The 25,419-nt window shown below is 35.8% G+C and overlaps 2 protein-coding genes across 7 annotated transcripts in view; one reads left to right on the top strand and one right to left on the bottom strand.

Annotated features, from left to right (window-relative positions):
* The window catches only part of HABP4 (hyaluronan binding protein 4), a 28,230-nt gene extending 19,873 nt beyond the window's left edge, over window positions 1-8,357 (top strand). For 2 of the 3 annotated variants that reach the window (XM_054004462.1, XM_054004459.1), the window contains 3 exons: window positions 648-816; window positions 2,377-2,553; window positions 3,590-4,116. In XM_054004462.1, the coding sequence (XP_053860437.1) occupies window positions 648-816; window positions 2,377-2,553; window positions 3,590-3,640 (397 nt within the window). In that variant the 3' untranslated portion in view covers window positions 3,641-4,116. Of the gene's footprint in view, window positions 1-647; window positions 817-2,376; window positions 2,554-3,589; window positions 4,117-4,541 lie in introns of those variants that run through there. The other variant, XM_054004461.1, reaches the window with a different exon arrangement.
* Window positions 8,358-8,437: 80 nt separating this feature from the next.
* Window positions 8,438-25,419, bottom strand: part of CDC14B (cell division cycle 14B) — a 44,194-nt gene continuing 27,212 nt past the window's right edge. The window contains exons 10-14 of one of the 4 annotated variants that reach the window (XM_054004456.1): window positions 24,608-24,746; window positions 24,320-24,473; window positions 23,462-23,562; window positions 20,851-20,994; window positions 8,438-11,756 (exon numbers count right to left, since the gene is read on the bottom strand). In XM_054004456.1, the coding sequence (XP_053860431.1) occupies window positions 20,883-20,994; window positions 23,462-23,562; window positions 24,320-24,473; window positions 24,608-24,746 (506 nt within the window). In that variant the 3' untranslated portion in view covers window positions 8,438-11,756; window positions 20,851-20,882. Of the gene's footprint in view, window positions 11,757-15,058; window positions 15,176-20,850; window positions 20,995-23,461; window positions 23,563-24,319; window positions 24,474-24,607; window positions 24,747-25,419 lie in introns of those variants that run through there. The other 3 variants (XM_054004455.1, XM_054004457.1, XM_054004458.1) reach the window with 3 other exon arrangements.

Here is a 25,419-nt window from a genome sequence, read left to right as displayed (position 1 = left end):
CTACATGTGACAAAAAAAAATTAAAGGAAGCATCTTGTGAAATTAACAAAGGAAATGTTAATAATTACCTATAAGATCCCACGGTGTGATCATCGTATGGTGATCATTTTTGATTACTGAAAGCTACACTGAAGCATGAATTCATCTCATATTGTCATTGTACAGTACAAAGCAATGAAACCATGCAGTTGGGGTGTTTTAAAACTGCTCTGTGTGGTGGTTTTTTTTTTTTTTTTTTTTTTTTTTTTTTTTTTTTTTTTTTTTTTTTTACTGTGACTATATTTGCTAGAGGTAGATCCACTGTTAAACTGTAGGGTTAAGAATATGCCAGATCAAAAGGCTGAATGATTTTGTCTGGAATCTAAGTGCTTGAATTCAGGATGAGACTGGATGAGTACTAATACAGGAAGCTGCAGACAGCATTTGTTCATATGACTAATTTCAAAGAGTACATAAATATATACTCTAAGTTACATTAATGTAAAACTATCTCATGAAATTACTGTGGGGAGTAAGTGGAATTGAAAATAATTTGGTGAGAGACATTCTAAATGTTTTGTTTAGTATCCTTACTTTGGAGATAAGTGTTCTTGTTTATCCTGGAATGTTGCAAGCTGGTGTTTTTTACTCTAAAACTAAACTTCTAGAGCTGCTGAAGGAGACCCAATGGAAGAAGTGGTTCAAGAAATGACATTAGATGAGTGGAAAAATCTTCAGCAACGGAATCGACCAAAGCCTGAATTCAACATTCGAAAACCAGAATCCACTGTTCCTTCCAAAGCAGTGGTGATTCACAAGTCAAAATACAGTGATGATGTAAGCATTGCGTCAGGAATTCTGTAAACCCTCCTTTATGGCCAGGGTTAGGAAACTGTCTCTATTTTTTTTCTACTAGCTTTAGTATAATCTGAATAGGCAAAAAAACAGTATCTAAGCTTTATCACTGCAATGACATGTGCCCCAAAACAGGCTTTAAATTGTATTCAATTTTTTTGTCTCACATCATTGCCCCTATTTTCTGTGCAAACATGTAATATTGTTCTACCTTATGGCTCAGCTGCTGCTACCTGTATAGATGTCTAGTCATGCTGCTAGAAAAACTTGGTTTATGAAACTTGGTTTACTATACACTTGTTTTCCTCAGTTCGAGTCCTGTTTAGCTTACTTGCCAGTATACATTGTGCACTTGGAAATATGAATTTTGGATTTTTAGGGTGTGGGGTTTTTTTTTGGGGGTCTTGCTTCTTAGAACGAACCCTGCAGAGCTTGTAGTGCGGTAGTATGCACCCCCTCTCAATTTCCTCTAAATTTTATTCCATAATATTATTTAGATTGAAATTCCATGGAGAACTGCTAGTTCTGAGGAGAGAGGGTAAGCTTCTTTCAGATTCTAGCTTACTTAGATTTCAGATTTTGGGGGTCACAGAAGTATGTGCATACAGTCTAGCACGATGGAATTTTGATCCTTGAAGTCTACATGCATTTATGAACATGTACCTTTTTGTAGTTATAATATTAACATCAAAACTTGCTTAATCACTTTAGATCATTGAGTCTGCCTTCTTTTTAGTGAGACTTTTTAGGTCAGAGTTGTCATTATCCCCTCTTTCTTTTCTGAGAGGTAGTGGTAGGTGTGGGAAGAGTACCTTCCATAAACTCTGAAGAAAGCATACAGGTGTGTGAAAAGTACATACAAATTTCTGTTCCTTTTGCCTATAAAGTTTCTGTTCTGGTGGTACCAAGAGACCTTGTTAAAGCGAACACAGAACAGAAGGAACTGTGTAACATAGGCAAGTGAAATCCCTGAATTAGACACTGAATAAATGATTAATCATTGTAAGGGATGAGTTAACATACACTTTATCACTGCTACAGTCCCCCTTAAAGTTATGCTGGGCAATAGTCTGACATGCACTCGTTATTAGGAACACACAGTTAAAATCACAGTAATCTCATACCTGCAGGCATGTAGATGAATACATCATATTCATCTAGTAGCCTTGGTAAGTAGCTTTGGTATGGCCTTTTATCCATTACTTGGACATAACTTAGGAGTAAGTAGCTTAGGTCTGATGCTCTAGTCTCTTTGAAAACTTCCTAGATTTATATTTCTGGCAAACCTCTTCAGTATTATGGAGTTGGTAGCTTTTGTTATCAGGAATCTCTGAGCCAACAAAGAACTATCCCAGACATCCTGGAAGCTGGAATTACCTCATCTGTGTTAAAATCCTGTGCAAGTTAAGGCCTGTCTTCTACTCCAGATGCTATCTTGGTTCATTTGTTGCTTAGTCTATAATACAAAGTGTGAATGTGTATCTGGGAGGGGAGAAGCTCATACATGAAAAACTGTAGGCTTTAACCAGATCTTCTCTTTAGTTGCAAAAAGAAGACTTTGAAGATAATTCTCATGTCTTTCGAAAACCAGTGAATGATATAACTTCTCAGCTGGATATTAATTTTGGGAGTCTTCCTCGCCCTGGCCGTGGATCAAGAGGAGCACGAGGTGGTCGTGGCAGAAGACCTGAAGAGACAGCATCTCAACCAGAAGTAGTGGTAATGGATTTTATAGTGGTGGTGTTATTGTTCATTTGGGGTTTTTTGTTTGTTTGGGGTTTTCCTGTTGTTGATGGTGTTTGTGTGTGTCCTGCCCCTTTCTGTGTGGAATTTTGATTTTGGTACTGACAGACTTGTTTTTAATTCCTTAAGTCTTATACTATGTTGTCCTGCATATTGAGTTCCTGGCCCATATTATGTTACTTGAAATTAAATACTGATTCAGGCTCACAACTCTTAACACATACATTTCAGAAGGTCTGATTACTAGATGCTCTAATGGTAACTAGAGGAAAGGATGCAATTAGTTTTGATATAAATTGCAAAGTAATTAAAATAACTAAAGGCTTGTATCTCTTTGAAGATATTCTGTGTTACAGTAATACTTTGTTTACCAACAGTGAGATCAGTAAATCTGTGATCTTACAGAATGATTCATGTGTTCAGTATATAACCATTATAAAAAACTTCCACTTACCTTTTCCTTTGGAAGAAAAAAGCATTTGTGACCTGGAATTTGGTATCATTATTCTTCATACTAACAGAAACTTTACTGTGACTAAAATGCTTTAAGACCAGGAACTTTCAGAATAATATGGACGTGTTGATGCATTTATTTCATCTTGAAGAAAAAGGTTCTTTATGGTAACAAATCAGAGAGATTAAAATGACAACCCAATATATTCAGTAGCTGTAGAATGTAAAAATATAGTAATGCTGCTTCTAAAATATGCCGTATTCTGCTTGAGACTGCTTTATTTTTTCTTCATTTGGTGCTGCAGAACTTGTGACCTTCTGGTCCTCTCCAGGGAGCATTATAAAAACATTCACACTGAAAAGAAATTTTAGTAGTCACAAGGTCTGAGATGAAAGCCTTGTGATAATGATGGATACAACTTGAGTAGAAGTAGCATTTAGTAGTAGTAGCATTTGAGTAGAAGAGTGAACCCTTTTGAGGATAAAATATGTATACATAGCTGTCAGACACTTTGGAAATGGCATTCTTTTTATAAGACTTCTTCCTTTCTATGTGCAGCTTGTTGCTCCAAATCCTGATGATCCTGAGGATTTTCCGGCTTTAGCTTGAAGACCCATCGTGAACAGTGGTATCTCAAAGTTGCTTTCTAACTATGAAGAGACCAGTTCTATACTGGTGTGGGTTAAGGAGGCCAGTTTCTTTCTGGGAAGTTGTTTGGATATTTGGTGTGGAATTATTGCAGCTGTCTGCTAATAGAGTTGGGTTCTGGAAATATGGGTGGACTGGGATCCTGTCACAGGCTCCAATGTCTGCCTCATTTATGAAACTTACGGGAAAGCTTACATTACTTCCCTACTAGGCTTCAAGTGAAGTTAAAGGGAAGAGTGTTTAAAAATGTATATATGGAGATTATATCAAGTTCTCCATGACACCATGGTGAAATGTAAACTGTACAACACAATCCACAATTGGAACTCAATTTCACTGTACATTTGAAAGTAGATTCCTTTGGGTGAAGTGTATATTTCAGACAGTTGCAATTTGCAGTTCTTTAGAGTTTCACAAATAAAGGAAAGTGCACATTGGTTTGGGTTTGAGGTATTATTTTAAGAAGTCAGAGTGGTAGGTAGGTATTATTTTAAGAAGTCAGAGTGGTAGAAGTCATTTGAATGTAGTCTGGGGAAAAAAAGTGTGGGGGGAAACCCAGACCCTAAACAGTAATCTGTACCCACCAAAAAAAGTGAACATCTCTCCAAATGGAAGTGATCTTTAAAATCAAGGCAGCATAGGTGCTTTGAATTGACACCTAACCTTAAGTCCTACTTAAGTAACAAGATATAGACTGCAATTACTTTGAAGATTAAGTAAAATAAGAATTTTAACCTAAAGACAGAACTAAATTTTTAAGGAAGTTTTTAATTTTAGCAGGAGTAACTACAAATGAAAATATTAAATGCCTTACTAAAAATTTGTCATGGTGGGGATGAGGTGCAATGTTCTTCCGTTGCAGCTTTAACATACTTGAGCCAGATTTTCTGTTCCCTGTCCAAGGGGACACAGAGAGCCATTCTGGGGGATATGAGAAAACCAAGAAAATGGTGCCAGAGGGGATGACAGAAAGAAATGAGATGACAAGCACACTGGACATTTTGGAAGTAGCTGTCAGCCTCACAGGAGTCTTCAAATGCCTGCTCAACTTGAACATGTTCTTTAAATTTACTGGGAAAGCAGATGACTATAAACCTTTCACATTTTCCAGTTCTGTGCCTCACTTCTAAGCAGTCTCCTTTGAGAGTAAATAGTGGATGAAACTTAGAAGAAAAAAAGATTTTCTTTGGAGTAAGCTCTAAGGAATACTCACAATTTTAAAAGACTTTTCTCACTGATAAGGCTTTACTTAAGTAGGATGTAGTCATCCTACAAAGACTCTTTTCTCTGTGCTCCAAACAGATGGTCTGCAGAGTAGTTCAGCCCAAAGGATTTTTTTTTTGCATTGTTAAATTACTTATATGACAATGTGCCATAACATGAGATTTTTTACTCTGCAAGAAGCTCATTGTAGTGGCATAGAGATGCTCTGACTTGCAGTAGGAAATATGTGCAAAACCAAAGTGTTGGTGTTAGAGGAACCCATGCTGCTGCTATTTGAGTAATTGAACTGGATGAAATAATGCACAGCTCCTTCACTTTGTAGTAACAAGTTATTACTTGAAATCACTGCAGTTTAAGATTTACCTGATGCAGCCCTTTTTACAGGTGTTGTTTGTTTCTGCCAAAAATGGCAATTTAATCAATGTGGAATACAAGTGATCTGGTCTGTGGGTTTCTTGGAATATTTTGCTTGTTCTTCCCTTCTTGTTCCTATTTTCCCATTGGACAGGGAAGAATGTGTCTGAATTTTTATTTATATTTTTACTTGCTGGGGTGAGTATATGCATTGAGATGTGGAGAGCTTCTTTGCAGGGCTTCCTTCTATTTCCTGTCATGTTTTGAACATAGCCTTCTCTTCTACTGACCTGTTTTTGGTAAGGAAAGTGTTCATATACTTAAAAGTAAACCTCCCTTTTTCTACTAAAAATTTAAATATTTGCTGTGCTGTGCTACTGGGCTCAATCTGCTGTGATGCATTCAGTTTAGTTCTGACTCTTCTCTGAGAAGGCTGAGAGAATTATTTTATTTTTCAATCTCCTTCCTGCTGTTGCAAAGTTACTGTTTATTCCTCTAACTTTGATCTGCCTTTCAAAACAGAATGACAAATAGGTTCTTCGAGGAATGCTTTAAAGGACTTGTGAAAATGTCCACTTTTGGTCAGCAGATTGTAAACTCCTAGTTAAAAGGGATAGTTACAAGACTGTTTAAAAACAGAACAAACCAACCAACCAAAACTAAAAAATACAACCCATCCAATCCAAAACTTTGTGAGAATGAGATTTAGTGTAATTGATTACTGCTTCAACCAGAAGTTTCTTAGAGCATCTATGTGTGACAATTTTATTTTTCAGTCTGTCAGACTTGAATATAGCTTAAGAGTTTCTCCAGTTGATGGTATATCCAAGTATAGAAAATAAATAAATTGTAAGTGATGACAGTGTTGCAATTTCTTTGCCTAGCTGTGTGATAACAGAACTGTAAATCTCAGTCATCTGTCATATTTAAGGTACCAAAGTAGCTGTATCTGTTAAGCACAGATTTGCTGCTGTCACTCCTGGTGTAGCTTTACTCCTTCATGTAAAGCAGTTGGCAGCAGGTGTAAATATATACACAAACACTAGTAGAACATGGCATGTATATTAAGAAGATACTAAAATGTGTTGCAGGTCTTAGTCATGTTATTCCTTAATGCACTACTACCAGCTACTCTTTGGATTAATGTAGTGAGTGGCCTAGGAAGAACTACTGCATTTCAGGTTAAGTTTTAGATTCATGTTAAGTTGCAGTAAGTTTGCAAAGAAAGGAATTCACCTCTCTTAACGACTGTCACTTACATATGATAGCGTTGATATGATGTTGCTCAATTGAATCATATGCAGTACTACAGTTTAGGATTGGCAAGCATATATTAATATGAAAGTGCCTTTAGAAGAAAGAGGAGAGAAATGTCTGTGCTTAAGGTAAGAATACCAAAGAATGAATTAAGAGACTCAGAAGTAAAAACCCTGAGTTGATGGATAAGAATATTGGGCATTTGAGCCCATAAGAAATGAGCTTTCATCTGGTTACACTTTTTTGTATGAAAACAGGCCTTGGGGTAAAAGTGTGCATTGGGCCTAAACACAAAATCTGTACCTCTAGTACACTTATGCCATTAAGATTATTAATCTTTAACATCATTTTTCCTTTTTTTTCCAGAGCTGTCACAGGCACATGTACCTATGTTCATAAGAAAAACTGAATATATGTGCATATATACACACACATACATACATATATATATATATATATATACATACACATGCAGCTGACTCTTTATCAGTGGATCAGTAATTGAATGTGAAAAATGATTCTTTGCATAAAAAATACATTTTAATCACTGAATATTGGGCATGAAATCAGAGCTTTTTCTCTTTGAGTAGTATATGCTGAGCAAGTACTGAACAGTTTGTGCTTGGAGGGGAACAGCCTTCAGTCTTTGGAGGAAGCAACAACTGTTACACTTTGGCTGTGTTACTTAAAATGTATTTCAAGTTAAAGTCTATCTTCAGCAGATTTTTATTTCTTTTTTTTTTTAATTTCTCAACAAATGCCTTTTTGAATTTGTGATACAATTGTTGCAGATAGCTGTATCTTCAGCACAGCCTCAGATACTGTATATTTAATGACTGTTACATTGGAGATTAACCAGTCCTAAATAAATTGAATAAAGTTTCTGCTCTCCCTGTTTAGGTAACTAAACTAGTTACTAGTGTGACTACTCATAATCTGTATTCTGTTGTCTCTACAATGTTTTCCAGCTAGTTAGCAGGACTCAGTAAACTGTTGCTTACTTTTAGCAATAGTAGTTCCTCGAGATTTGTACAGTAGTGACTCTTTGAATTAAAAATACTGAATTTTGTGTACTGGAGTTGAATAAGCGGGATAGTTCTGCAAAAACATAAAAATTTTGCACCTTGCTGTTACTTCTTTCTCATGCCAGAAGAGAATAATAAGCTGACATACTCTGATCCAGGAATTCTATACTTGTTAGTTGCTTGGTTGTATTTCTGTTGATTTTGGATTGAGTGCTTCTTTTCAGAGTTTCTGCTAGCTCTAGCAAAGACTTGGAACTTTAGAAGCTAGTGTGGGAAAAGTAAAACCCAATGAAGCTGCCACAAGAGTGAAAGAAGACCAGAGGCTAGAAAGGTCTGATCAGAGGGAGGAAGAGAGAGAACTCAAAAAAATCAACATTAAATAGTAGTTCACTTTAAAATAGGTATGATAGGTAGAAGTATTTCAGTTGGTCACCATTTTTTGCTGTTGGATATTTTTTTAAAAAGACTAAGCTAGGCCATCACCCATGCTTGTACAAAAATCAGTGTTCCTAAAAATCTAATTCTTTTGGGAAGTCTTCACTGTCATGGTAAGTATCAAAGTATATAGTATTTACGATAATGCCTGTTTCTAAAAATTAATACTATATAATCATAGAGGAAGGAGAAATAACTAAAATCCCAATTGTGCTTTTTTCACTGTGTAACTGTATCCCAGCAATTCAAGTGCAGGTACGGTTTTCCAATGTGAGTTCCTGGAAATGTAGAGCCAGAAAGTCTCTATTTTTGAAATTTAAAAAATGTCTGTTTTAAGAATCTATGCTTTAATTAAAGATTTTCAGGCAGCTGAGTGTGTTGTGTTTTTTCAGTGCACATATGAGTCAGTCTGGTACAGATATGATGGCTTTGTGATCATACTGGAAATAAAACAGAAAAAAAAAAACCTTCTCATTATTTTTAATTTTACACAGTTCATGTTTACACTTCTCACTATTCAGTATTTTGTATAAAATCAAATGCAATCTGCAGTATTTTCAAATGACAGACAAATGCATATTGAACTAATTAATATTACAAGATAATATGAAGCTTTATCTTAAAAATACCTTCAGCAAAATAAACTTTCGTTCTGTCAATCTAAGTTAAAAAAATATGATTAGAAATATACAGTTTAAAAATAAGCAGGATGAACAGTAGTGATTAGTCAAGAAATTTTAGACCTTGATAGCCTGTGAGTTTACGTATGACAGTCTGCAAACAATTAATATAAAAAATGCAGTGCAACAAGCTGGCAAATGTCACATTTATATTTTGTTTTTTTTTCTACAATCTCTTACTGTTTTAAATCAGCAGTGCTTCCTCTATTGTCATACTGGGGCAAAAAGACAAGGTCTAGGTTAGTGTCTGAGTTTTTTTGATGCTGTAACAGAAACCAGCAATTTTACCCAAGATCTTACACCTTTTGGGCATGTAGTATCTTTTTAGTTAAGAGATGGAGGAAGAATCCATCTGTCAGATATTTGAAAGAGGAAAGAATTTCTAAGAAGACTCTCCTAACTGGTGACAGCAGAAGCAATCTCATTCAGCTGCTCTGTTGTACAGATACACAAAGGTGATGCAGCTGCCATAACACATTCCATTTGGCACATAATACTTCACAATTCAGAAAAAAAATAGAAACCAAGAACTTCCTCACCCATGCCCACTTTTCATTCTTGTACTTAAGACACCTTTGGTATGGTATATTAAAAATGTTAGACAAAATAATAAAAATTTGTAACAAACTAAGCAGTACAATTAGATGTGGCACAATGAGGTAATGAGTTAATTTTCCATATAAGGCTGTTTGGAAAGTTATGATGTAAAATCCCTTTGACATTTATGTGTTTTTCACTAAGATAATGGGTGGTGGATGGGGTATACTGAAACACATTAATGCTAAACACGTAGTTTTGGTTTAGCTAGAGCTGCTATTCTTTGTGCACTTGTATTATGCAAATTTACTTCTGATGAAGCTAGAAGTGCTAATTACTCTGCTGGTTACTTTAAATGAGGCAAATTCCGATTTGGAATTTGGAAGGGGTGAGAAAGAGACCAATTACTTTTAGGTTAAAAAAATTGTCCTAAAAGAAGTGGCTCAGCTGAGAGAAGGGCAAAGCCAAACACAGTAAATATTATTAAATTTTTATTCTGATTCTCACTTCACTATTTGCATCCCTTTTGCCTTCCAAGATGAGAATTTTGTTCAAAAATAAGCATGGATTCATATTTGCACAACAGACCTACTATTGTGGTTACCTGTAGATAAGCTTCTGCACAAATGGCTTACTAAAAAATCCACCCAACAAAAAAACCAACCCAAACCACACAACATCCACTAAAAATCCCTAACCAAACAAAGCAAACCCAAAACCCCCTATACTGAAACAACTCCAGAAAAACCAAATAACCTCTGCCAAAACAAACAAAGCAACCCCATTCAAAGCCCAAGAAATTTTAATTGCCTCATCAGGATGAGATCAGTCCCTCTCTTTCAGATGCTTTTTATCTAGAAGGGGGCAAAAAGGGAAGTTTAAGAAGAAAACAAAATATTTTCAGTCTGAGACTTCAGTGGTCCTTTATTTTGCATTAAACCTTTTCTTTTTAATTTGTATTCATATTTGCAGATTTTGACTATCTAAGCACATGGATGTTATCTGTAAGCTTACTTACATTTCACATCCCGTTTCCTCTCCAATTCATGATTCTTCTGCTAGAAAATGTTTTCAAACCATTGTGTAGTTTCATACTTTATTCATACTGGATTCAAAAATCGCAAACCTAACAGAAGGCTTAGTTTCCATTCAAAGGGATGTAGATTGAAACTAGTCACTGAACATTTACATTCATTGAAATTTCCCTCTCTCACAGAGGTAATCTGCATCTTTAAAAACTTCAGTTATTCCATTACTAACATTGCAGATTTCTCAATTTCTTCCACTTCGTACTGTAAGAGTTATTAAATCAACAGATAACTGATTCATATTTAAGGCTATGTGGTAACAACCCTCATCTGAGGGATATGCAGCTATAACCATCAGCTAGCTGGTGGACAAGGGTACATCAATGTTGACAGGTCATAATGTGAAAAGTAGTAGGAAAAAAACCACAGTAGTCCTGTAGGGAATGAAAATTTCAGTCTCAAGCAGATTCCTCTAAAAATTACACTGCTTTTTACTAGAGGTAAATTTCTGTGTTAGGTGTCAGAATTTTTACCTGCCCCTGAATTCCACTACCTCAATCGTATGGCAACCTTATTTTCCCTTTTTTTTTTGTATGCTGCACTCATTAAGTGTGCCCAAGGCACTGTCCACGTGTTATCAAGTGTACCAATGAAATCTAGGGGGGAGATTCTTACCTTTCATATATGGTAATTTAAAGTTTCACCTAAAGGACTTGATAGGAAAAGAAACAGTAATGTTCCAGTGATGAAACAGTAATGACATTTCAATATGACAGCACTGCTTTAAATGGTAGAGTTTTTCCTCCCCTTTAAAATCATACCAGATTTAAAACAGTTGTAACTAGTTCAAAGAGCAATTGGTTGTGGAAAACTAAAAAACTGTCACTACTAAAAACAAGTTAATCACTCACAATTAGTTTTTCCTAAATAACATGACCTTTGACAATAAAGCACTCTTTGGTGGACAATAGTTACAATGTGTACTCAATACTGCAGCTTCATAAAAAACTTCATACAAAGTAAGAAAGAACAGCCAGTCAACACAGGAGAGTACCAATACTATTAGAAAAAAAAAAGCTTTTGTGGTTGATTCTCAGACTCAAGTGAAGACTTCAGCCCAGTCTGAATACACAACACAGATTTATATACTTAAAAGCTCCCGCCATCTGGTGGTCAGCAGCTAAGTGATTGCCATCACAGTTCGTACACATGCATCATATATACTAGCAAGCCCTCTTTATAATAGAGAGCTTAAATATTTACACCTGAGTCTGAATGTATGTAGATTTTGTAGGTTTTGAGAAAGTGTTACCATGGTAGAAAAAAGTCTACCAAACATGTTGACAGTTCATTTTATTCTACAAGTAAAAAAGTGATTCTTCTATTTCATTTTTCACTGAAAAATAGAGCCGAAGTGATCTTCCTTGAATTGCATCAAGTCCCCTCTATATCCCCTTCACTCCTGAATATCCTCTTCAACACTGGTGGCTTATTCGAAATTCAACGCAATACTGTTCTAGTCTTTGTGATGAGTTCGCTGTTAAAATAAAACATATTTGAGGGAAAAAGTTAAAGATTACTCAGTATGTATTTCAAGCAAGCATTTCTGGCAAGGTAAAATGAGCAAATGGTATTTCAAAGAAAGAAACAAAAAGTAAAAGTCACTGTATTTAGTAATACAGCAATACTGATTGTTAAGAATGCACAGACTGGTCTGATCACAGACAATACGAAGAAAATTCTGTTCCATACAGAAATGTAAAAGAGGATTCAAAATACCATAATTTAATTAAGTGCATTTGTATGAAGCATTCCTTTTCTTTTTCTCCCTCCGAAGTAACTGCAGGAAAAGTAGGAAGAGCAGGACAGAAACATTTATATTTTTTTAAAGCTAGGTTTAGATTACATATAGAAAAGTTCTGAAATGCTGCAGGTAGTTTTTAGTATTTGAACAAGGGTACAGAAGACTGCTTTGTAATACCAGGCAAAACAAAGGCATATGAGATTTTTAAAATGTATTCCTCTTTGTTAGCTTTTGTGATATTCTTCTATACAGTTTTCATACCTTTTTCCCGACACTCCCCATTATAATTTTTTGTAATAACTTTACCTGCATTCACTTAAGCACCTTTATGCATCAAAATGCCTTTACCACTTAGGATTTAATTTCTAATCAACTACATACTATAAATTTAATTTTAATTCTGTTCTGTGTGGTAACATGGAAAAGACCATTTAACTTGTGTCTTATGACTTGGTTTGGGTGTGAGGTATACACCTGTTAAAATACAGACGTGAACTTCTCAGTAACTGGCAAATTTACAAGGAAGATGTCTTAACTGGAGAAATAAGGAGATCCACAGAGAAATACTAGATTATGGGCTAGAAATGTGATTTCCTGCAGTTCAAAACCAGTATTATTTCAATCACAAGCTATATGTTATGTCCATCAGTACTTTCTTTCATAGAAGGCAACTGACATAAAAAGATGTTCCACAAAGGAAAAGCAGTGAGTGTTATAGATAGGATTGAAATTCCCTACGTTCTCTTTAAAAAGCCAGAATAATGTTTTATCTGTAAATGGCTGAAATTTTTTTTTGCTGAAAAATCATTCTGGAGACAATCCATGGTAGTGTCTCCAACAGTCTGAAGGATGAAATGACAAATGAATTCCCTAGCTCTGCAGATTATACTGCATTAGGATGGGTCACAAGTGTGATTCACATACAAAAAGAATTGACTAGTGACATAAAGCAGTAAATGAGATTGATGTAAAAATGGTGCAAGATATTTCCACTGGAATGGATCAGAAAGAAAGTGAAAGAATAAGGATATACAGTAATGTCAGTGAAGTTCAGTGAAATAAACGAAGTCTTGAAAAACAGATGCTTGTTAGGACAGGATATCAATATTGTAGAAATAATTATTCTCTACCCTGCAATCCACTTGATCTGGATTAAGTTCAATGAATCTGAGTACTATGAAGTAATGCAAACTGCTTATACTTCAAGAGATTAAAACTTAAATGAAAAGGCCTGCTTAAAAAAAGACTGATACTTTTTCAATTGCTACAGGAAAATAAAAGGATACCTACAAGACCAACAAGGTATTGCATTCTAAATCCATTAAATAATATGGTCATACCAAAACACCCTTCAGAGGGACCAGCACCCAATTAGCCCTCTCAGATTATAAAATAATTAAGAACTCCATAACTTTGACAGAACAAGGACAAATTTGATTATTGGATGGAAATATGAAAGTAACTGAACTTCTCAGACCTCCAAAGTTAGAAGAAAAGAAACAGCATATGGTGAAGTATTTGGGGTAGAATTTTTAGAAAGTCCATTAAAATATGAAAGAAGTAATTTATGAAGTTTGAGATCAACCCGGCGCTTGGTCTTCAGAGTCATACATCTGGCAATACACCTGAAGGACTTCTTATGAAATCAGTGAAATCTTCTGTGAACTCTATTTTAGGGATGCTGTTTTCTCCTAAGGATAGGTATTCACATCTCACACAATACAAAGGTCAGCTTGGAGAGTGCTTTTCAGGAACTGAAAATCTCTCTTCAGATTACACCCATGCACGAATGCAGATACAAAATGTTGCAAGCAGGTTAGGTTAAAACTGGGAGAGGCATGAAGAATAAAAACAGCACGCAGAATCCCATCAATTCTATTTGGACCAAAACTGACATGGTAAAAATTAGGCAAAATGGAGAAAAAACCCAACCAACCAAAAGGAAAACCTGGAAAAATACCCCTGATTTTTAGTAAAATACCTGTTTCATGAAAAAGGTCTTATTTTTTAATATGTTTTTCAATAAATCAAAATACAGTCACAAATAAAATGTCTCTGAATAGAATTTACTGTACTCTACTATTTTCACTGACTAACAGAGCAAATTTTTCATAACTTCATTACCTTGAAGGTAACAGGATGAAGAAAGAGAAAGAAAAACTCTGTGAGGAAAAAGCTACAAAACAACTTAAATTTTCAGAGATATTTATGAATCAAGCCACATAACATAGGAGGTAGTTATGTGCCATCTTTTACTCTTTCCAGTCAAAATCTCTTCAGCACCTGACAGACCCATTTTTCACTAAGAGTTTAAGAAAAATTCCAGTAGATTGTAAGCAATGGAAATTGTTTGGATATTGTTTTAAACTATGCTCGCAGGCTCATCTTTTATAATGACCTGGAGAGTTGCCACAGAGGGGTGTGATTACAGGCATATACAAAGATAAATAGCCGTAGTCTGGCCATATGCTTCTGTGCCAAAAGGCACTTTCAGTCTTCCATAAATCCACTAGAATTTAGAATTTCATTAAGCTTTACCAAACAGGTTTAGTTCAGATTATCAGACATGTTCTCAGTAAAAAAAAAAAACTCATACCAGTATACACATGCATTTTATACACTTCACCTTTCCACAACCACTGCATTTCGGTTGTCTATTGAATTCTTCCTAGTTTTGACTTCATGCACTGACTAGTATTTGACTTAATGCTGTGAGGAATTTTTTCATCTCTTACTTCAGGCAAAGGGGTTTTCATGTTACCTAAATCCCTTGTCTTCAGTAATTCTCACTCACATTAAGAATTACTATTTAAAATTCTTGAACTTAGAGGACTGAGCAACATAAATAAATTACTTAAGATATAAGATGTTCCAGATGTTCAGTACATGACACAGTCCATGTAATTGTTTCTCACTTTCCATTGCTAGGAGAAGGAGCTGGACTATGGCAAAGCTCCTACCAGCAGTGGATACAACAGCTCAAAGTATTTGTGCAGAAAATGGATTACAGGATCTGTAAAGAGGGTAACTCTCACCTTTTAAATCTGTTTTTTCTTGCAGCAGACCTGGTAGTTCTTTTAGTAATGTCTGTACTGTCAGAAATGCTAGGTTCAGAGGTTTTATTTTTCTGAACACTGGACTGCAGATTTACTCTGTAAAGAGTAGGAAAAAAAGAAACATTATATAATTGGAAAGTTCCTAAAAACACTGAAAAGAGGGTGTTACAGTTGCAATAGAGCTAACAAGTATCAGCTTTCCAGCTGTTTTCTATTCCATCCACCTTCCAATGTGCAAGGTTCTAGCTGTGACAGTATGCACCATTTTAGAGATTCTGACCTAAGAGTAACTTAGCTATTACTCTTTATTCTCCTGCTATTATAAGACTCTAATTTTCAGTGGCTTCACTGAGTCCAGTTGTATGAGCAGATTACATTAGACTGGAAATCAAAACCTTCATTAAATAGTGCAAGTTACTGCCTGGTTGGTTAATACTCTGAAGAAACTACTTTCACAGATTCCGATATATGAATACTGAATGCTAACTTTTGGAGCAAAAGTGAACAGGAATCTAAGGAGAGAAAATATACATTTCTATATTCATGTAACATACTCACCAAAAACAGAAATGGAAAAAACCTCCAATGTTTTCATTGTTTTATATGGGTTTCAGAATTAGAACATGTATTTGAGATAACACAATTTCATCTAAAATATATTCTTTATGCAGTAAAACTGATCAGCAACATTATTTTTACTCTACTTTACTTCTTGATTAGCAAACAAATGTCTACATAACCACAAATTTCAAGTATTTTAAACTTCTGCTTGAAAAAAAAATCTCTCTTAATATTCAGCCTTGCAAAATATTATTACTTGATTTGCAAATGTTCAAACAAAACAGCCAGTTGCTCAGGTAAGATACAAAGTTTCAATGCAAATTCTACTGTAAACACAGGACATTCAAAGTTGAAGGAATTGCTTCAGAGGCTTTTTTCTGAAGGAGGCAGAAAAAAACCACCCCCAGATACCTTCAACCTCATATCATCCTTCTTTAGACAGAACAAATTCTTTTAATGAAAATGTTTTCCTTGCATGCCCTGAAATCTGAAAGCTTATGTTATAGTTTCTACTGTGATTGTAAAACAGTTTTAACAAGTTCTAATATTGAAATTCTTTTTTCAGTGCTGCAGTTGTCATACAAAATGAACAAATTCAGTCTGCCACACTTTCATCCAAGCACTAAAAATTACAGCAGTGGTGAAATGAGACTTGCATTATACCATTCTTCTGTGCTGATAGAAACTTCTAGGAATGAACAGAAAAGCACAATATCTGCTTAACCTCATAACATTCAGTCACTGAAATATAAACATGAACAAATAATGGCACATACTGGTTTACTAGTGCTCATGCAGTCAGAAATATGGAAAAATCATGTTTTCTCCTTAAATACATGTATTTGGTGTCTCTCTGCATAAAATGCATGCAATGTACATATAAAAGAAAGCAAAAGTTACTGGAATATAATTTTTGTAATCTTTCTCTCATAAACACCCATTTCTTCTAGACACCAGAAGTTCAGAAAACTGGTCGATGTACATGGCTTAAACCCATATAAGTATCTAACATGAACTGAAATATGAGCCAGCAGTGTGCCCTTGTGGCCAAGGAGGCCACTAGTGTTCTGGGGGCCAACAGGAAGAGCACTGCCAGCAGATCAGAAGAGGTGATCCTGCCCCTTTACTCATCCCAGGTGAGGCACATCTGGAGTGCTGTGTCCAGTTCTGGGCTCCTCAGGACAAGACAGACATTGAGGTCCTGGAGCGAGTCCAGTGGAAGGATATGAAGATGATTAAGGGACTGGATATCTCTCTTATGAGGAAAGGCTGAGGGAGCCAGGTTTGTTCAGCCTCCAGAAGAGATGACAGAGGGGACTTCATCAATGTCTGTCAGTATCTGAAGGGAGGATGTCAAGAGCCAGGCTCTGCTTGGTGGTGCTGAGCAATACAAGACATTGTGCACAAACTGGTGTACAGGAAGTTCCACCTGAATGTCAAGAACTTCTGAACCTAACACCCAAACTTCTTTACTGTGCAGGTGACTGAGCACTGGAACAGATTGTCCAGAGAGGTTGTCAAGTCTCCCTCACTGGAGATTCAAGAACCATTTGGACACAATCCTGTGCCATGTGCTCTGGGATGACTGCATGAGCAGGGAGGTTGGACCAGATGACCCACTGTGGTCTATTTCAACATTTATCCATTCTGTGATTCTGTGAAGCACTATGAATTCTCAAGATAGCATTTTGCACAATCATTTAAATATTCATCTTTTCAACATATCGTAAGGTAGCCCTTACTTCCCAGAGAATTTCATCTTATCTGTTCAAAACAAAGAAAGTAAATAAAAGAAGTTCTAAATGGAAATGTGACTTATAATAAAAATAGCCACTACAAAACCAAAACAACCACAAAAACATCCTTGTAAGTTTGCTGCATTTGCCAAAGGGAGAGAACAAGATGCCTTATGGGATCAGCTCAGAGCCACCTGTGAGCAGGATAGAAACTTTAACATCAACTGCTCTTCAGTTGATGTCATTTTTACATCTCAGATATATACAACTTCACTGGGCTACTCTACAGTAAAGAATAATTGAAATCGCTGTGAACAAAACATTTGCTAAATTATCACACAGACATTTTTAAATCAGACTAGAAGTCTAGACTTCCAAGGTTGATAGCAGCTCAAGGAAAAGAGACAAGGTTCCATTTACACCACTGTCTGACATGTGGTTGCAAATAAACACCCAGAGCTGTCTTTGAGCCTCACAGCTGTCAGCTCAGGAGCAGCAACAGTGCTATCACAGCTTTTATTAGAATGCTACTGCATATATGTTAAAGGTGAGAGAAGAAACTAATGTATGGAATTTTGGTTTAGCACAATTAGACTAACAGCTTCACTTAATAGCAGGTTCCATAGATAGGTTTTATAATGTGAGATGAAACCATGGTAGAGGAAATCATGCCAAAATGTAAGCATGAAAAAATACCCCAAACTACATTAGAGAAGTGTAAGATCTCAGCACATCTACCTTACTGCTTTGTAGCTGTTCATATAAAATAGTATGTCATACAACTTCCAGAAACACCAGCAAACCCATCTCATGTACACAAAGGTTTTCTAACTCAATGGGATATGATAAAAAATGAAAAAAACCAACCAACCACCACCAAAACCCCACAAAAACAAACAAACAAAACCAAAACAACAACAAAAAAAGAAAAACAACCAAAAAACCCCCCAAACTCTGCAGGCTATAGGATATTGTAATAGCCACACTATTAAACATTTACATCATAAAAATTTTTCATCTCCAATTCATCTTTAATAGAAACATCACTTGGTAGTTCTGATCATAAATACACACCACAAATAGCAGACTAGTTTATACACTGCTTTCTTAGTCAAGCTAATACCTTGGTCTTTAAACAAATAAAGACCTGTTTAAATGGAACAGTGCTTGGGTAAATAACTCACAACTTTTATTCACCATCTCACTCAGTGCAAGGGTGGAACATACGCACAAACACCAGGACACAGAAACCCAAGCTCCACAACCCAAGACAAAATCCAAAAAACTTGAATTGCAAGCAGTGTAATACACACTGGACAGAAATCAATCCACAAAACAAGCTTTTTTAAAATACGTGATTGCAGTATCCTAAGCAGGGATGAAGAAAAGAGAGGTTACACAGGTGCATGCCTTCTCTGTCTGCAAAAGGCAATTTAGTCTTGCCAACCAATCTGGGCAACCTGTCTTACAAGAGCTGTCAAGTGCAATACTGCTTTCTCCTTCATCACCTCATGATTTTTAAGAAAACAGACCTGAGACCTCTACTACTCTTCCAAGTCATCGACAGGCAACAACTGACCGATAATTCTTCAGCACACAGAGCTCCAGCCAACACAACTGCCAGGCTAGCCCAGATTGATCCATGATCTTTACTGACAATTTGATCACTTAAAACATGAGATATTAGCTGCAGAATGGAGAGAAAGGCAAGCTTTTAAGAAAAGTCTAAGTGTTTTCTCTCCCTATACTTAAACCAACATTGTATCATTGTTAATCTTGAAAATCAAGCAGCAGCACCAGTAATTGGAAATTCACAGCAAATAGGAATAATGAAATTGCTTGCATCACATCTACCAACATCAGTTTTTTTTCATCTAGCAAGGAAAAAGTGTTTCTAGTTTTTAGACAGAACACAGACACAGTAAGAGAAAGAAAGGATGATAGTTGACTGAAATTGATCTTATAGCACAGTACAGCAAAACAAAACACAAGATTGTTTCACCTCTTTAATCTCTCTTTTAAGTTTAGCTTTTTAGTATGTGTTCAGAAATCTGAGGTCTGACTTCCAGAGACCACTGAGAAAAGAAAGAGTGCTCCATTCACTGTAATACTTTGAAAACACGCCTCTCATGTTATTTGGAATAATGCCTCTCAAGTAAGTAATTTGACAAAGTTAGGGAAAAAATTAAACTCATGTGATCTTTATTTCTTTATAATTTCTTTCTCAAAAAGAACAGATTAAGATGACCTCAGTGAAGGCTAACTGAATAACTAACTTGTCCAAAGTCTTCCAGTTCTCATTCTATAGTTATTCAGTCACTTAGATGAAAGAAAGAGTTTCATGCTTTTTAAAAAGTGCAGACAAAAAGTTGCAAGGCCAAAGGTACAGATGACAGAAAAATCTCAACCTTCATGCTTGTCAGGAGAGAATGCCTATTCTTAATTAGTGAAATACTTTCTGACCATTTTTTTAATCTGAGAGCACCAAGATTTCAAGCATTCACCCAAAGTAACCATTCTACTTTGAGGGTGATGATGACAGAGGAGCTCCAGGGAGGCTCAGAAACATTTTTGCATTTGTATTTCCTGGCAGTTCTGTGTACTGTTGGAATTTTATTTGACCAAAAGATATAAGTTGTCATTTGATGAAAACATTGCACCTTTTAAGTAGAAGCAAGGCACAGAAATCACTGCAGCTACTCTGATGAAAGTGGAGTGAAGAAAGAGTGAAAACTATACTCAAGGAACTGATATGCTATTAATGTTTTCTCAGCTGCTGAATCCAAGTAACAGAATAAAGGAATGTAAGTAGTCTCCTAAAGCTCTAGAAAATATAATTGTGAGCAAAAGATGATGAAACCAGACTGTCTGGGTAAACAAGTGAGCCTGGACCTAACACTGCAACCTGCCCCATCTTCTTTTATGTCAAAAAGGTAAAAAAAGTAATGTTTTATGACATGGCATATAAGACTCGATCTCTCTGTAGAAACAAAGACCTACTGACATTTCTAATTCTAATTCTAATTAATTTCAAATTCTAATTCTTGGCATTTCATGGGAATAAAATCATGTGTCGGGAAACTAGCCTACTTTGCAAGTTCATGAACTTTGAAGTAAAACTGAAGCAAACATCTGCATCTGCAATATGCAAAGGATAGGATCATATTTTAAAGCAGTACTTTTTTATTTCTTACAGATAATTTTGCTTATGTAGTTTTGATTATCTGCAGAGAGGAAACACTTCAAAACTAAAAATTACTCTAATTATAAGAGCTCTTTGCCTTTGTATATTGTAAGCCAGCCATAAAAATCACTCAATTATTCCAAATAATATACACAAGAATATAACAAAGCTAGAGCAGTGAAATTCACTCTTGCAACAAAGCCAGTAAGAAACATGACATGAAAACATGCATTTATGAGACATACTAGACAGAAAGTGTGAGCTGTAGAGAAATGGAATGGGACACTTACACAGTGGCTCTCTCTCAGGGTCCTGATGGTTACTATGTTCTTAAACCATCTAGACAGAAAAGCAGGCTGGGCAGAAGGGAGCCACATACAATCCACCAGATGACAATGCTACACAGTGTAGACACCAGCATAGCTAGGAGCCATCTAAAAAGGGATTGGAGGGGGAGGTAGAGATGAAAAAAAAATCAAAAGCAAAAGCTATTGGTGCATTTTAGCTTGTTTCAAGTTCTTCAAAAGGATACTGCTCTATAAACTTTGTCAAGCATTTCTTACTTTCTATGACTAACAATCCATACAGCCATAAACTGCCAGTGTAGTACCCATGTGCTGCTGGAATCAAAGCAAATCTTCTGAAATCATCACCAAAGTCATCTATTTCAAACAGTCTGTATCACTCTTGGAAAGAAGTGTGTGCAGGAGCAATACATCTCTGATCACTTGCTGCCATCTCTTATGAAGATGGATCAGCCTGTATTCACACATCCTACTTCACAATCACACTTTCTGATACTATAACATTACATCACAGACAGGTAAGTTTGCAGAAACAAACAACTTATATAAACAACCAGGTGATGGGGTGTGTTACTATTACCTTTCTGTGTAAGAAACAAAAGCCAATTCACAATCCTTTGCCACAGGTGCAGAATTTTGCTTATTAGAACATACATAAAATGTCCAGTCATCAATGCATAAATGCATAAAGAATTTATACAGCCAAATTCAATAAACACTCTATATAAATCCCTTGTGAAAAGTAAAAGTAATTAATGCCTCTAGTTTTCAAAGACTAACTGTCCAAGCTTCTGGTGCTCTTACTCTGCCCCCCCACTCCCCTTCTTTTTTCCTCTGAAATAAAACTACTTGGAAGATTTAGAAGCTTCTGTTTGTTTGCTTAGATAAAAGTAATCAATTTCACAGCAAGAATAATTATTTTAACAGACTAAATTAAAAAGGAAAGAGACAGTCACCTCTTGCATAGAAAAAACTTCTGACTCATGTAAGGCAGATAAATATTCCTTGCAATAAAACAATAGTAACACAAAAGAATGCATGAGTTTACACATTCATTTTTCACTGAATTATTTCAATACAAGTTGCAAACCATAAAAATAACTCGGGGGAACAGAAAGAGGTAATTTGAAGCTCCTTGAGCGACAATGCACAATGTAAAAAATGAGCTATAAGCTCCAGGTCAATTATTTTAATTCTACACAAGTACAAGCTAATTATAGCAGACATTGCAGAATGTTTCATGAGTCAAATAATACTTTAATAGTAGATAAATCTTGTATTAAGATAGGACAATGGCTCTGAATACGTTATCACACAGTCTACATTCATCATATGGAACATACAGTAAGTGTGTGGCAATTAAGTACCTGACAACTAAGGCACTTCTGTGCCTTGGAAACTAATCTGCAAGGTAGTTGTTTTTTACTGTGTTATTTGAGGTAACTGAGGTGATGTGTTTTGGCATTTTTTAAAAGTAAGCTGGGCACAGTCTTTGTTCTGAGTATGCTGTCTTTGTTCTTTTGTATGCTGGCTGCCTGTATAAATGATAAGCATGAACAGAAGACAGTAATTTAAAACAAAAGCAGAAATCAGACATAGCAATGTGTGAAGGTTTTCCAGAGATGTATTCCTTTACCTTCAGCACATTTTTACTACATACTTCTCACTTTTTCTAAAAGTCTCATGACAGCGGTGATCTTGAAAAAGAAGAAAAAGAAGATAAAAATGCCAGCAAGGTAGCAGCCTCATGCTCTACAGAAGGACAACACAACAAAAGTCATGTTGACTGTGGCCTGTGACTTTGATCATGTGTGATTTGCAAAAGTCTGACAGCTAGGGGTCACCATTGCTTTCCTAGCAATCAAATACGATCCTGCAAAGTTTTCCAAGTGTTGCATTATCTCGCAGTTTATTTAAAGGCAGGCAGATAGATTTTGTAACTACAGTTGCTACAAGCTACAGCAGATACAAACTTACTGTTACAGGTGGTGTTTCAGGACTTTCCTAAAATAAAGAGGGTACCAGCTTCACTGACAGAAATGCACTTTGAATTTGTTTACTGAAACAGTAGCTACTCTGCCTTCCAGATCCACCAGACCTTATCACAAAGCCCACAGGATTTAGGGAAAGTTCTCTTCCAAGGAAGAGAAAATGAAAGGAAACTAAAAACCCTTCTTTCAACTCTGACTTTACTAACTTTACTTCAAAATACCAGCGCCTATCTTATTTGAGCCAATCAAACAAAACTGCACAGAGTCTTATTCTTTCCTTTTTATACTACCACAAGGCAGATAAGGGAATGTTGGTGATTAAACTAAAAGTAAAGCATTCAGAAGTGCTATGGGAGCTTGTATCGTGCACAATCTAACATCAAAAAACTATGCAGAAACCTAGGAATTCAGTCATGCAGTTCGTTAACCAAACTGTCCTGCCTCCTAAGCATTCACAAAGCCTTCAGAGAAATGGTGAATCTCATGTTTGTTTTAAGGAAGTAAAAGCAGCATTGATAACAAACATTTGTGGGCAATGGGAAGTATGCATAAAGAAGAGGATAAAAAGTGCTTCTGGCATTTTAAATATTCAGAAACTGACTTACGCTAGTGGAGATGCAGTTGGAGCTTTTGCTTGCCTTTTGCTTTTCAGAGCACGAAGCTTATCCCCTTGTGTTAAACAGTTTGTTTCATCATCATCACTGTACTAGATAAGTGGAGGGGGGGAAAGGGATAAATCAAGTTTAAATATAGACATTTTGATTTTTAAGAATTAACTTTATCTTAAAGCTTAAAATTAGAATTATCTCAACAGGATAAAGTCAAAGGAAATTCACTTGCATAAATATAGTTTTGTTCCTTCCAGTTTCCTGTTTGCTGCTTTAGAAGCTGTAAACAATTCAGTGGTGTCATGACTTACATGCATCGGAATATTGTCTCATTTTAAAGCATTGGAAGCAATATATTATAACATCTTTGCTTAGGTACAGTATGATCTTCACTAAATACAGCATTTCCCTCCTTCACTTGCCTTTTTAAAACAGCAGTGCTGTCTTTTTCAAAAAGCACCATCAAAAGGTATTACAGATGTTGCAATTACTTAGAAACTAAAATGAGTAAAAAAACCCACCCTTTCATCCCCTTCCTTTAAATACACACAGTGAAGTAACAGACAATCCAAAATGAAATCACTGTTTTTGATTGCAGAATGTGAATACGTTTTGTCTACTATTGACCTAATTACAAAATACTAAAGCATAATGCTCCTACTTCACCTGTGTTCTAAACTCCATTTTTCTTAATTGCCATCTCTAGTTTCCTCCCACCATATCCTTTTATACAAAAAGGGTCAACAGAAAAAAAATTTGATTAACAATGCTTTAGTGCACCCACAGGTTTTTTCAAAACCTGAGGGATTCTCAACAGTTCCAACTTTTACAAGAGCACAATATTTGGATGGTTACCAGTTCAATGTCCTTTTGGATGGTTCTCCTGTTTCTTGTGTTATTAATTGAAATATCATCTACTCCTGACAGAATTCTTGTTACAGCAATTTTATGGTTTCGTTTCAACTTTGCACGGAAAATATCCCCTTCTGTCCAAAGTTCTGCCTGTTTGCTATCATAACATGGAAAAAAAGGCCCAAAACACAACAAATTAACACTGAAGATTGTTAAGTGTACAATAGAAGAAGAAGAAGAAAAAGACATCTAGATTTATTTTTGGCAATAATTTACACTCAATCTACTTACTCCATCAGGAAATGCTGTTGTGGTCCAATCACAGAACCAGGTCTATTTATTCTGATCCAGGCAATAGATTCAGCAGCTGTCATCCGATAATGCTTCATGATGTAACAGGCAATAAGTGTGCCAGTTCGTCCAAGACCAGCTGTGTAATATAAAATAATGGCTTCTTTTATATATCCATCTTCATCTGGAATCTGTTGTAACTATAGACACTGTTACTTGGAAAAGTAGTTATCTGCCTAATTTATCAAAACAAACCTCTACTTATCAAATGTGGTAAGAGAAACTTACTCTTGGATCTTTTTCATCATATACAAGGTTTCTAACACACTGTCCATATTTTTTTGAGTGAGGTAACTCAAAAAAAGCCAGCAACTTTACCAGTATCTGTAAGTTTAGCTACCTTTATTTACTGATCTATGAATATGTATGAAGTTATTAGAATGTTTTTAAGCATGGGAAAAACAGTTGGCATTTTTTTTTCTTTTCCAAATTCTCCCAGCACCTTCTTGCAAACTAATCATACATTGCACTGAAATCAGATGTTCTCCCAGCCCCTCCTCTAATTAATCTCTTTAACTCCCAAGAAAAAGACAAATTTTGCAAATAAGCAAGTCTGGGCACTAGCTAGCACAGGCAAGAAGTACTCCAGAGTGAGAAACCTTATTTAAAATGGCCCTCAAAACAGTTCTATTTACCTTGGGAAACATGAGAAGCAAGAGAGGACTGCTCCAGCTAAGTGGCATCTCTCCCCAATCACTTGCTGCACTTGCAAATCACATACCAACTTCTCTCATTTAACAATTGACTGATCA

Source organism: Vidua macroura, chromosome Z (assembly GCF_024509145.1).
Source record: "Vidua macroura isolate BioBank_ID:100142 chromosome Z, ASM2450914v1, whole genome shotgun sequence".
Lineage (NCBI taxonomy): Eukaryota > Metazoa > Chordata > Aves > Passeriformes > Viduidae > Vidua > Vidua macroura.
The sequence above is the reverse complement of the archived record's forward strand: the minus strand, read 5'-3'. Positions and strand labels throughout refer to the sequence as shown.